The 13,734-nt window shown below is 40.6% G+C and overlaps 1 protein-coding gene across 1 annotated transcript; it reads left to right on the forward strand.

Moving 5' to 3' along the window:
- The first annotated feature begins 267 nt into the window (after window positions 1–267).
- On the forward strand, window positions 268–3,124 carry LOC131222554 (uncharacterized). The gene is made up of 2 exons (XM_058217674.1): window positions 268–420; window positions 2,113–3,124. Exons 1-2 carry the CDS (start codon window positions 407–409, stop codon window positions 2,888–2,890), a joined length of 792 nt encoding a protein of 263 aa, XP_058073657.1. The 5' UTR covers window positions 268–406; the 3' UTR covers window positions 2,891–3,124.
- The last annotated feature ends 10,610 nt before the right edge of the window (window positions 3,125–13,734 follow it).

Below are 13,734 nucleotides of genomic sequence, written 5' to 3' on the forward strand. Positions count from 1 at the left end.
ATTCTTCATCCCAGTTTAATTGTATGATGAAAGAAAGAAAAAAACGTTTATTGTATTATCCTACTATCCGATTGTGGACATTTATTGGACGGTCAAAAATGAAAAGAAACCAATCGTCCTATTTCAACAACAATTGTCAACGGATGAGAGGTTAGGATTGGTAAAACAATCTGATTTTGTGATGGTAACTTGGATACAATGTCATCCACAATTTAGTCGGTTAAATTTCAGTTAATATATGCTAGGTCTACAATTTCTGAGTGCCTGTGTATCAAGTGTAATACACTGCCAGAGTATCAAATAACACCGCCTTTTCATTTTCCATTGGCATTCATACCAGAGGGTAGAAAAAGGTACAGAAGTGGTAAAGGGGAAGAGAGATCAAGGGCTGTTCGGGGAAAAAAAAATGTTCTCAAGATGGTAAGAGGGTTTCTTCTCCTTCTCTGTGTTGGGGTTTCTTTCCTTCAATGCAATCAGCTTCTGATTTCAATTTCTGTGTTGGGTTTCTTTCAATTTCATTCTTGCTTTTTTTTTTCTTTTATTTTTTATATTTATTTATTTTTACACATCTGTTTTTCTTTCCCTTCCTATGTCAATCTCTATTAAGAATTCTATGTATTTTGTTTGGTCTGAAATGCTATTTCCATCTCACCATCTTAGAAAGAATCCGCAAAAAGCTAGAGCTGAAATTACAAACCCCCCCAAAACCTTTTTTTTTCCCTTCAATATGCCTTTTGGGTTCTGTCTGGTTTAAATCCTTGTTTAGGATTTTGGGTTTTCTTTCCTGGATCCGATAATGACATTTTCAATAGCATCGATCGAAAGTTTGTTGGTTGGGGTTGCATTGAGATCCCCAGAATGCATTTTCATGATTCTGGTTCGTGTTTTCGCGTTATTTTCAGTCATTGCTGAGGAATTTTGTTTTTGTTTTGTTTTTAAGGTGTTTGTTTGTTTGAACGAGAAAGTTGAATTTCAGTCTGAAAACTGTTTGTTTAATTCTGCTGGGTTCTTTTTAAGTTCGGATCCCCGAACTGTTTTTTATTTTTTTGAAATTCAATGTTGTCCATGCAAAGGTGGCTTGTTTTAAATTCAGTCATTGCCAAGGAATTTGTTTTTTGTTTTGATCTGTGATTCTTCAATGGTGGATTTCACATCTTTGGAGCAAAGTTCTATTTAAAATTCAATCTGGAAATACTTTTATTGGTTATGCTCTCTGGATTCTCTTCCATTTTGGTCCTTGCTAGAGTTTTAAATCATTGTTTGTTTGGACATGAAAGTTTCGCTATCACTGATGAACAAAAGGAGCGATTTACTAGTTCAATTTCAATCTTTAAACCCTTTTCTCCGTTCTGATTTCTGGGTTGTGTTTGCAAATCCAGTTTTTGCTAGGGAATCTGTTTTATTTTTTGCTTGTTGATAGCAATTTCTTCTCACTTCTTCTGTTTGGAAACTGCAAATTGCAAGGGACATTTCAAGTCGAAAATCCTTTTTTTTTTTTTAATTATCAATAATTGTTTTTGGGTTCTCTTTCTTATCAATCCTTGTCGAGGAATTGGTTTAATTTTCTTATCTTTTCTTTGTTGGAAGGCAAAATTTTCAATGTTGTCCATGCAAAGGCTGCTCATTACAAGTTCCATACGTGGACCCTTCTAGTAATTCTGATTTCTGGGTTCATATTATATCTAGTTTGTTTTATTATTTATCTTCTTTTTTTTTCCCCTCTAAATACGAGTTATTCAGTGTTCTTTATGCATAAAAATCAAATTACAAGTAACATTTCAATATGAAGACCCGTTTCTCGGCTCTGCTTTCTTTTCAGTCCTTTGTATTTTTTGTTTTGATTTCTTATTTGTTGTTTGTTCAAAGATCAGCTTTTCAGCATGATCCATGCAAAACTTCATTTTTTGTTGCGTTAAATTGTAATCCAAAAATCCATTTGTGCTTCTGCTTTACTGGTTTTCTTTATTTCCGTGCAAATATGTCAAAATGGTATTATAGAACCCGAATGTTGGACCTGATTTTCTATGCATTTAGACGGGTGGGTACTCTGCTAATAGTATTGACGGGTGGGTTGTCACGTCTTTTGCTTTTATCGGTGTTTGGGGATTGAAGGAAATACTTGGATGGCGAAGATGGGCGTGAAATGGGTTCTAAACGGCAGCGGTTGGTTGATCCGTATCCGCCATTTTATGGGGGTTCCTCAGGTTCGAGTCTCATGTACAACGCATCTCCTTACGCATATATGGGTCAACCTCCTCCATTCCCAGTCGTGCGATTGCGCGGTCTTCCTTTTGATTGCACAGATTCTGATGTGGCGGAGTTCTTCCAAGGTCTGGACATCATTGACGTCCTCTTCGTCCACAAAAATGGACGTTTCAGTGGGGAAGCATTTTGTGTTCTAGGATACCCTCTTCAAGTCGATTTGGCCCTTCAGAGGAATCGGCAAAATATGGGTAGACGATATATTGAGGTTTTCAGGAGCAAGAGACAAGAGTACTACATGGCAGTTGCAGCTGAGGTTTCGGATGTGAAAGCGAGTTCTCCGCGCCGAAGTGCTCCAACCACAAGAGCAAGATCCTATGATGAGGGGAAGGATGCGGGCCATGTGGCTGAACATACAGGAGTTTTGCGATTGAGGGGACTGCCATTTTCAGCTGGAAAGGATGATGTGCTGGATTTCTTTAAGGATTTCGACCTTTCTGAGGATTCCATTCATATAGTGCTTAATTCAGAAGGGAGGTCAACTGGGGAAGCATTTGTTGAGTTTGCAAACGTAGAGGATTCGAAGGCCGCAATGGTGAAGGATCGAATGACACTTGGAAGCCGTTATATAGAGCTGTTCCCTTCATCAGTTGAGGAGTTGGACGAAGCAGTTTCGAGAGGGCGCTGAGGTTTTTCGTGGGAATATTATGATTTGCTCTGGGTTTTGCTGTCATGTAACGTATGTCTCAGACTTTTGTTGAATTTGTGCTTTTCTAGTTTTAACTTTGAGGTAGTTGAAATTGGATGGAAAACTTGCGAATGTGCAGGTTTTAAACTTTTAGTATGTTCTCTTCTCTATTGGTGATGTCTTTCATGGTTAAAATTGAGACAATAATATACGTAGGCTGAACTTTAATGTTAACTTTGTGTCTTTGTTATTATATAAATTTATTATGGCTTTCGTCTAAAAAAATATATATTTATTATTGTTTGTCATTCTCTTTATCTGTTTTGGTTTATGTGTAGGGAATGTATAACACCAATAGCTTTGGATAATTTCGCCCTCACAATTAGTCTTCACAACATTGGTTGAGGGAGGGTAATTTCATCATAAAGTTGGAACTGCTTGGCCAGGAATGGTTGAGATTTTACTGCACTAGGGACAACATAGACTGCATGCACTTCCTTCCACTGCTTTTTATTTGTATAGTTGGCACCAACCTCTCTTCCGTAATTAAACCCATGGAATGTCTAATTAGGAGACTGAGACAAAGGCTATGTGGGGCCCACTCTGAACGTGTGGCATCCACTTTGTACATATGTTGTGTCGGTTCATTTTAGGATGTCAAGAAAAAATTAGGTGGGCGGGGGAGTCGAGTGGGCTACAACAAGGGAAGCAATAAGGATGGGTTGCTCACCCTTCCATTCTCTCTGTGTAAGATGCACATGTGTGTAGCCCTGCCCTTCTCTCCACCTATCTCCTTTTTTTTGTTTCACCCCTTTGAATTTCTGCCCATTTCTCTCTCCATCCCCTCACTCCACGTGCGTCACATGTTCCATACCCCTAATCTTGACATAATGGCAAGCTTATTAGACCTTTGATTGCTGTTCCTTGTAACTCCACCTTCAACATGAATTAGTTGCGAATTTATTTAAATGCATGGTTAATGTCTCCTTTCTTTTTTCTTTTTTCATTTCTTTTTTGCCTCTCCTCACCATATGTTTTGTATGCTATGCCTATTTATTGGACTGCTCTTGTACAAAAGATACAAATAATATGCAGACAAGTATTCTGCAAACAACACAAAATAATGTGTAGGTAATTCTACATTCAACACAAAGATAGATATGATAATGGTTTATGTATCTTGGTGCTTCATTGAAACTGGCTACGAGTCCAATTGTTGAGAAAAATGTCAAAAGTAGGAAGCCAGGCATGATTTTAGAGTATGCAATAACTTGACTTGGAATGTCAACTTTTAATGAGTGGACGCTCTTTTGGGTCTATTTAACAGAGAAGAAGAAGAAGAAGAAGAAGAAGAAGAAGCTTGAGTATGTGTCATATGTGTGTTGAGAGCAGAAAAATTGAGTGTAACAAGTTGGTCTAAGGCCATGAATATGGAACCTGTGCTGTGCATGTGAACTTCATTGGTAGAAAAATAAGATGAAGCTTAGGCATGGTAGTGTGAGAAGTGTATTGAACCATAGTAAGCAAAAACTTCACATAGACAAAATCTGTGTCATATCATCCTATAAAATTTAGATGAAGGCAACATCATCTTATAGGTTCACATCTAAAGAAGAAATGACATAAAGTTTGGCCTACCAATTCGGTCTAAAGCTCTTTTGCCCTCTATTATAAACCCTAGTTCTGAGGATCCCTGCATAGATATTATCAAGCTTCTATAATGAAAAACTAAAAACCTACAGCCAATATTTCCTATTAATTACCATCTTTAAAACTATGTAGAATGTCGATGCTGCACCTTCAATCTAGGTCTCTCCCAGATCTATCGCAAATAAGGAAAAAAAATGAGACAGGAAGTGCAAGGAGAGCCGTCCAGTGGTGGATCCCACACATGTGGACATGTGGATGTGAAAGAGGAGAGGATACATGTTTTCTTTCCTCTCTGTTTCTCTATGAGGTGAAGGCGCCTAAGGGGGTTGGATATTTAAGGCCCCTCTCTCTTATCTCCCTCCGGCATAGGATCTATTTAAAAGGAGGAATTAGGGTTATAGGGAAGACACCTATTATGGCGCTCCACCGCCTTATAGACTTTGGTATGACCCACTATATTTAAAGTCTATGGTCATATCTTTCTATGTACCCAAATTGACTCAATCCCTTCACTAACCATAGCCTTCCACCCTTGATCCACTACCCATGCAAATCAAGTGGTAGATCACAAGATCTCAACCATTGGATTACCATCAAGTGTAATTAAAATCTTTCTAATGATTAAAGCCAAAGATCAATGGTTGAAAACATGTGTAAAATGTTTAAAACCTTTTGAGTGTTGGGCCTAGCCTGGATGGTCCAATCAACAAAGATAAGTCATAAGAATGTTCCTAGGCTACCGATGGATCCTTTGTTCAATCATATGGACCTCACCTGTACCCTAATGAATGAACCCAGCCACATTCAAATATGAGCCACTGAAATTGACTTCGTGAAGTGAAGCAAAACATGTTAACTATGAACTTGAACTCCTTGTATGTCTTCAGGTCTAAGAATGAGTCAATCCCGTACATGCTCAAGTCAATATGGACCAAGCACAATGGACCTCTTGATCTAGAGACTTGAAGTGATCCTCCAACGCAAGTATCCATTGGTTCTAATAACAGGATCCCATATCCATGAACACCCACATTCCTATGTGGGGTTGGACAATGGCACCAACTCGTTGTTGAGCCCAATGGTAGAGTCATTTTATCCCGACTCGTCATCGATTCCCTTGCACAAGACGACCACATAAGAATTACCATAGGTTTGTCCTAAAACTTGCTAGGTGGTTATGAACTACTGGGTTTCTAAGATCTATGGAATGCAACTCTCCCTTGGCCAGTGTTTGTTGTGCCCAAACTCAAGTTTCCAAGGACAATAGAGGAAACCCTCTCCTTTAGCCCATGTCCATATACATTTAAGGTAAACCCACATTAATTGTGGAACTGACATATTAATTGATTGTGGCACCCATGGTCATCATGATCGACAACAAGATCATCAATTCCAATGTGATAATCTGACGACTTTGTTGTCAGAGCTCTTTATAGGTTGGCATGCTGGAAGAATATGCTCATCAAAGATTGTTACAAACTTATAAGGGGAAGATTGATGTAGAATTTCATAGTTCTCTTGAATTTAAAAGATAGTAATTGCGGACTTACCGTTTGAAAAAAGAAAAAAGAAGAGAAAAAAAAAAAAGAAGAAAAGAGTAATGAGGATTTCTTGAGCTTGCTGAAAGGGTTGAGAGTAACTTTCATTGTTCGGAATAGGGAAGGCATGCACATTTGGTAGTGGTCTATGAATGGAAGGTACTCTTCTAAGGTCTTTTATGTAGCTTTAACCAAATTGGACTCCTCTCTCCTTGCACTTTTGTGTGGGGAAAGCTGGTTCCGCCATGGGTTTCAACATTTTTCTGTAGAAAGGTTTCGTAGAAGATACTAACCACCAATAATCTCCAAGGGAGGCAACATCGTTTCCCCAGCATATGTTTCATGTGTGAAGCCACAAGTGAATCAGTGAGCCATTTATTCAGGCTCACTTTGTTTCATGTCAGTTCATTGAACTTTTTAGTATTAATTGGGTGCTCCAAGGTTCAATATTTGAAATCTTTATAGGTTAGGGTGGAGGTCCCGAAAGGAGTACTGGCATCTTTTATGACATGATTCTTTCCACTAAAAGAGAACTTTTTTTTTTCCTTTTCTGGTGAATTGGGTTCTTAATGACTCCTAGGAGATGTGGCGATGGATCTCCTTTAAAGAGATTAGAGTTTGGTGTAAGCCCAAGATTCTCAAGGCTCTTTGTTTGTTACCACCTTTTTTTGGGATCTCAGGTTCCTATTGAGCTTGGGGCATTTTTGATGTGGATGTTCTTACGAAAATTTTCTCCTGGTAATCGAAGGTTTCTGATGTGGAAGTGGAAATCAAAGCTCTTTTGCAGGGTTGCACATCTTCTTGGATTCTTGTTTGGTCCCATTCAGGCTTGAGGTTTTCTGCAAGGCTCCAAGATGGGTTAGAGAGATTAGGCTGAAATTGTGGAGAATTGGCTTGCCTTTCGCAGGAGGAGGAAAGGTGGATAATTTCTCTCTCTGCAACCAGCTAAGGGACAGGACTTGAGGCTGAACTTCTTGTTTTGTCTGTGACCATCGGTGTGTTTGGTTGCACCAGTTATCATGAAGTTAATCAGTCTAATTTTGGGCAAAATTTCATGATACTTGGTGCAACCAAACAGACCCTAAAAGAAGATATTCGATTAGAACTGCAATGAAAACCAGCTCAGTCCGCATCCACTTTTGTCAAGCTGTACATTCTGTCTATGCTTTCCAAACTTATTCCGCTTCAAATGAATCACCTTCACAGCATATATGGTATTTGAGGATTCGGAGTGATGTAGGACCAATCAATCATCCAAAAGGGGTCCAAAGTGGATGCCGCTGCTAACCAATGAGACGCTCAAGGCCCATGGATTTCGTCCAGTTGGACAATGGGCCAACAAATCCAATCGAACCAATTTGGACTGTGGGGCCCACAGTCCAGCTAGATGCCTTTTCTAGAATGAATATGTGAACTTTCTAAATAAAAAGGGAGATGTGTACAGACGATACAGTCCTTAGGGTCATATGCTTGGTACATGGGGTGTTTGAGAGGATGTCTACTCCTAAACTTTCTTTATTTGTTTTCCTTCTTTCGTACAAGTCTTTATATGATCCATTGAGACATTTTAGGAAAGAAAGTGTTGGACTTAAAGGAATTAGGCTGAGGCTTTTTCTTTTCTTTTTTTTTTTCTATTTTACATTAGTTGGGGTTTTTGAATGCAAGGCATATGTATAACCATACATATGGCATAGACAATTCGATTGAATGAAATTTATTTACGTTGCTTCCCAAGATGGTAGAGAACCTAGAAATGTCTATTCTAAAAGGTGAGACTCCTTCAGTCCACTCTTCTTGTGACCATACTACACAATCCTATGTTCTTCTATTTTCTTTTATCTCCATTGCTTCTAAATTCCTTTTGCGTGTGAGTTGAAACAAATCTGGAGAAATCAAAAGAGAGATACAATCTGGAGTTATTAGATGCTGGAAATTTATGAAAAGGTACATCCCCCCTATGCTCTTCTCAGATTGGAACCTTAACCGCACTAAAAATTTATGAAAAGGTATGAACCCAATGCTCTTCTTGAATTGGAATTGTAACTATGTGTGCGTGCGTGCACCAGAACCTACCTCCAACACTCCTGACCCTAATCCAAACATTTCTTCCCACATCAACAATCACCACCAGAATCAACACCAGCTCTTATTACTTTTCCTTAACCAACTGCTGCCCATTATGTCCATGAATTCATCATCATCCAAGTCTTATACCAACTAATTGGGGCCAGCTACACAATTCCTTTTCCACCATTCCACCCCGAGAATCATATCCTCAGTTAAAGCATAGGTCATTGGATCTTTTCTTACTTCCTCCACCCATGTCCTGTTGGGGCTTCCCCTGGAGCCTTCAACTCGAACTAGCTCACTCCTAACCGATACAGTTGCTTTCTTAGTCTCCGTTGCACGTGGTCAAACCATCTGAGTGTACTTTCCCTCATTTCCCACGAAGTACCAACTGAAACCCTAATTCCAGCTGCCAATTCCAATCTCAGCCCCATTTTACCCCGTATTCCACAACAACTCCAAACTGCAGCCCTGGTTTTAGCCTAATCCTCAACCGTACACCCGTAAGTACTTGAACCCATATTCTAAATCCCAGTCCTCTAAACTCCCAACATAAAGACTAGGCAGCCCTTAAACCCCACTACACAAATTAGACCAAAACCAAAATTACCTCCAAAAATATCCTCCAGTCCATGTCCTGTTTCAACCCGACTACATGCAAACAGCCATACTTGTTCCCGAAAACCCAACCCAAATCTGTCCATATCTACTTCATTGACCACCCAAGCTTCAGTGCCCAAAATCACACCTAAACTTGTCACTAGGGGTGTGTGTTTTGTTGCACCAAATATCATGAAGTTTCATGATATTTTGTGCCCAAATTAGACTGATTACCACTGAAATATGAATATGATGAAATTTCATGATACATGGTGCAACCAAGTGTGCACCCAAAATTAGCCCTAACTTAAGCCCAGTCTACCCTTGGTAATAGTCCATACAATGTCTGCTTTTCAGCCTGTTACTTGACCCAAACCTGTGCACCACCCAACCTGAATGATGCCCTAAACTGAGAGTAAATCTCAACCCCTATTTCGGACGACAATTCAATCCTACATCCCTGACCTCCCAAATCAGCCTACAATCGTCCCCAAACAGTCCAAAACCCATACCTAAACTTCAAGCACATCTGGGTTGATGGCCACTCAAGACGGCACTTTGATGACAAAGAATTATACTTTTAGGGAGTGTGAACTGATGTGTGATTGAATTGGGGTTTGTTGGACGAATAAAGAAACTCGATGGACAAACAGCAAACAGGGGGGGGGGGGGGAGAGAATCGGGGAACAGCTCCAAGATGTCATCGGTTGCCTGCCGGGTAAGAGAGATCTCAATCAACCTCCTATAGCTGTGTCAAAAAAACCAAAGTAAGACGCCTCTGATGAAGGTGTCACGGTCCTGAGATGGTGAAGTTGATTTGTTCCGTAGAAATTTCATCACTCCAATCAGTTTTGTATTGGTAGTTGGAAGTTCACTGAATAGTTTACTGGACAAATTGACAAGTCAGGCATTCCCGGCCCACCAAGTGAACCTGGCGGTTTCTTGGGTTGAGGGAAAATGCCATTTTGGAGTTTTACCAACAATTTGCTTGTGTAGACAGTATTAGTATATTTGCTCTGCCCAAAATGGGAATGGCCTGATGTATTACCAGATCCCTGACGGCTATATCCACAATTTTACACATGTTTAGCTGCCACCATTGAGTTTGGAACCCTGAACAAACTGCCAATTGATATTTTATCAGTTAAACTTACATGTATTGTTCTGCAACAGATCCTGGGGGCAAAAATCATTGCTAAATTTATCCCATTAGCTATTTCATATGTCACTAAGGGCTCTTTTGGATACCACCAAATTAGTTACTTTTTCTACTTGCAGCAGTAGATAAGTAATTTATTTCAGATAAGTAAGTTTGGTTTATGATTAGTTATAAGTAAATTTTTTTAAACTTAAAAGTACTGAATCACTTCAGTTAAATTTTTTTTATTGCTTTTCTACCTTTCATAAGTTGCTGAAGAGAGGCATACAAGAGATGAAAGAGAGGAGAAGCTAATTAGTAGGTTGTTTACCAAACATGCTTATCTTCTTAATAAGTAGAAACTAAGATAAGTTACTTGTGGTATAAGTAACTTATCTTAAGCAAGTTACGATCCGAACAGGGTCTAATCGACAATTACTTCAACCATTTCCACACACCTCGTATCATATGATGGTTTGAGAGGCCCAAGTCCTAGTAACACTGCTAAGTGGCGATTCAACATCTTCTCAATCCCAGTTCAAGTAAAGAGGATGCTAATAAAATATCAAACAATGCTCAGGAAGAAGATTGTACAGTTTGTGTAGGGATTTTTATTGATTAAAAAGAAAAATCTACTGCCCGAGTGAAAAGTTACATCCAGTACTAAATGGTTTTTTTTTTCCTTCTTCTTCTAGTGTGGAAACCCCATGACTTGTCTGCAGGAAAGATAAGAGCTTCAAGAAATAGTGAATGGTTTGAATAGTCATCTGACTCCCAGGAAGGGGTTTACTATCAACATTTCCTGGAACTTTTCTTCAAGTAGTAAAATAGTTGTCTGTTCTTGAATAGCTTCTTTCAAGAGGGCTTCTGTTTGTTCTTTGGCCTAAGAAATCAAATTGATACATGCCTAATCAGTAACTAAGGTATGGAAAGGCATGGTCCGAATAAATTGAGATTTAATAGCTTTTGTAGGTCCATTGATTGATCTGGATCGCTCGACTGATGAATCCATCAATCAACCAATTTAGGAAATCCGCTGAAGAGTCAACTGGCATCCGCCGATGGATTGAAAGATGAATCGAAGGATGGCAGGATGTGTGGATGGTGATGGACAGCTCTCAACAGTTGATCAGTGATTCCTGAGTTTTATTAAATCTAAAACAGCAGGCATGTTCATCACATTCCAGCACTGATTGGATGGGCGATTCGAATATCAATGGTGCGGTGGAGGTAAATTGCAGATTTTTTTTATTTTGTTGGAAGGCAGAAGAAAAAACTCGAAGGTTTGTTCTTTTCATGGATCGGGAACTAAAAGCTAAATATCTTCATGGACTTGGGTTAATGTGGATGGGATGACTTTACGTGCATGGGATCCACTCCGTCCATCAGGTGTGTCGCCCTGTGTTTGCCCTTTATCCTAGAAAATGATGCAAATCCAAAGCTGATGTAGACGGGCCAACTTGCCATTAAGAACCTCATAATTGTGTGTGGTCCACTGTGGTGTGTATATGACATCCAATCCATTCGGCAGATATACCCCCACTTGGATGAAGGGATGCCGCAAGAATCAGCCCATTTCAAAACTCACGTGGGCCACACCATGTGAAATTTAGAGGCGTAAGGCCAACAGAGCCTCCACAGGTGCTACATAAGCGGTCTCGTGATGGTTATGATCAAACAACCTATCTGGGTTGGGGGATGATGCTGAACAGACGGTCCAGATGGAAGGCAAGGCAGTTCAGGTGAAACATTTGGCGTGGCTCCACTTGTGTAAAGATGCTAGCCGTTGGATTTCAGCCGAGAGCATTCGAGATCAACAGATGGGGACCATCCCTCGAGACTGTTCTTTTGAGGGGCAATGATTAGATCAGATATGAACGTTTGAACGGTTGATCATCCATGATGGACAGAGGATACCGAGTATCTAATGTTTATGAACGTGGGGTCCTCAATGATGTATGGACTGCCTCAAAAATCTCCACGGAAGGGCTTCGATTTGTGTGCTATGGATATAGATAAACGGGGGTTGAGATCCGAAATCTTGGAGATCTTTTCGGTAATTTTGATTTGCGAACCATGGCCCCAGTTTCAGAACTGCCCCAGTTTCAGAACTGGAAATCCGTTTGGGCCGGGTTCTGTTGCGCTTTTGGGTTTGGCCCATTTTGGGCGGGGCTTGGGTTGTAATACTAGGCAAAAAGGCCCAAGCCTAAGATTTAAGCCCATTCCTAGTAGGGCTGGGCCTAGTTTTTGGGCCATGCAATATTTGGTCAGGCACATACAATGAACAGCCTGGGTCTTGCATAGAAGTGGGTGAATGTGCAGGGCTCGGGCTTGTAACAGACATTATGCTGTGTGGCATTCCTATCATACGAACATAATCTTAGTGAGTCGAGTTGACTCAGCTGAGTTTTAGATTCGAGTCATTGAATTTTAGAACCATCATACCATTCATCCATAATGAGTCCCATCATATAAATGGTTTTGATGGTTGAATCATATCCCTTGATCTAAGAGTGCCTTTAAACCACACGTGTATTAAATCCGAATCGCTCACAGGCAGTCTTTTTGTTTAACAGTGGCTTCTGCTTGATGGTTGGACCGGTTCCTTCATCATTAGCCTGCGCTCAATCTTGCCCAGATATGGAGCTTAGATTTCAAGCCCAGGCCTGCACCTCTTGCCAAGTTTAGGGTTCGGACCTCAATCTGCTTTCTTTATTTTGGACCAAGCCCTAAAATGAGCCGGAGAAACTGATGGATGGGCATGGATATACAACACATACATCAAAGTGGGCCCCACGGTTAGGGCATTACCCACTAATCCGCCCCCAGATTGCCTGAGGCCACAGTACAGTGTATAGTCCCACCAATCAAATCTAGCCACGTCATGTAAGCGCCTCCCTCTCTCTCTCTTTTCCGGCAAGGGATCAACGCTGTGATGCCTGCCTCACGAGTGGCTGAGATATCGCACGTGGAAATGTTGGCACGTGGGCTTGATGACTGTGGAGAGGTGGTTTGTCTGACTGGGTAAAATATGGTCATGCTTTGATTTTTTATTGAATGGAGCACGACCAAACTCCACATCTCAATCTTGACCAATGGCCATTAAATGACATCACATCAAGGTTTGATATGCCCATACGCATGTACTGCCCTGCCCACCTACACGCGATCACATCTTCAAACGTGACAACGCGTTTGTGATCTGATCTTTTCATCAGCTGGGACACACTGTTCAGATCTTTTTCCCTGAACATTAGGGCGTTTCATCCTCCACGTGGGTCCCATTGTGCGAAGCAAAATGGATGGCTAGATGACGAAATTTGTTTTAACCGTTGGATTGTTTTGCAAATTGTGCCCACCTGAGCGAAGCGTCCTGATATTTGCGATGGAAGATGTAATCAGTGTGTCCCACCTGATGAAGCAGCCAGATCATGCCCGGGCGCTTTCGTGAGTATTAGAGATGGAATTTTAACTTGTAGTTCGGTAGCCACACGTAGCACACGTGAGAACCTGATACGTGTGTTCAAAAATCCGTACTACATAAAGGTAGACTACCGACTCAAGGTTCTTGTGTTCGATTGAACATCGTATGTGACAGGAATTACCAAAGTTGAGCGAAGCGTCCTGATATTTGCGATGGAAGATGTAATCAGTGTGTCCCACCTGATGAAGCAGCCAGATCATGCCCGGGCGCTTTCGTGAGTATTAGAGATGGAATTTTAACTTGTAGTTCGGTAGCCACACGTAGCACACGTGAGATCCTGATACGTGTGTTCAGAAATCCGTACTACATAAAGGTAAACTACCGACTTAAGGGTCTTGCGTTCGATTGAACATCGTATGTGACAGGA

This window comes from Magnolia sinica, chromosome 13 (assembly GCF_029962835.1).
Source record: "Magnolia sinica isolate HGM2019 chromosome 13, MsV1, whole genome shotgun sequence".
Taxonomy (NCBI): Eukaryota; Viridiplantae; Streptophyta; class Magnoliopsida; order Magnoliales; family Magnoliaceae; genus Magnolia; species Magnolia sinica.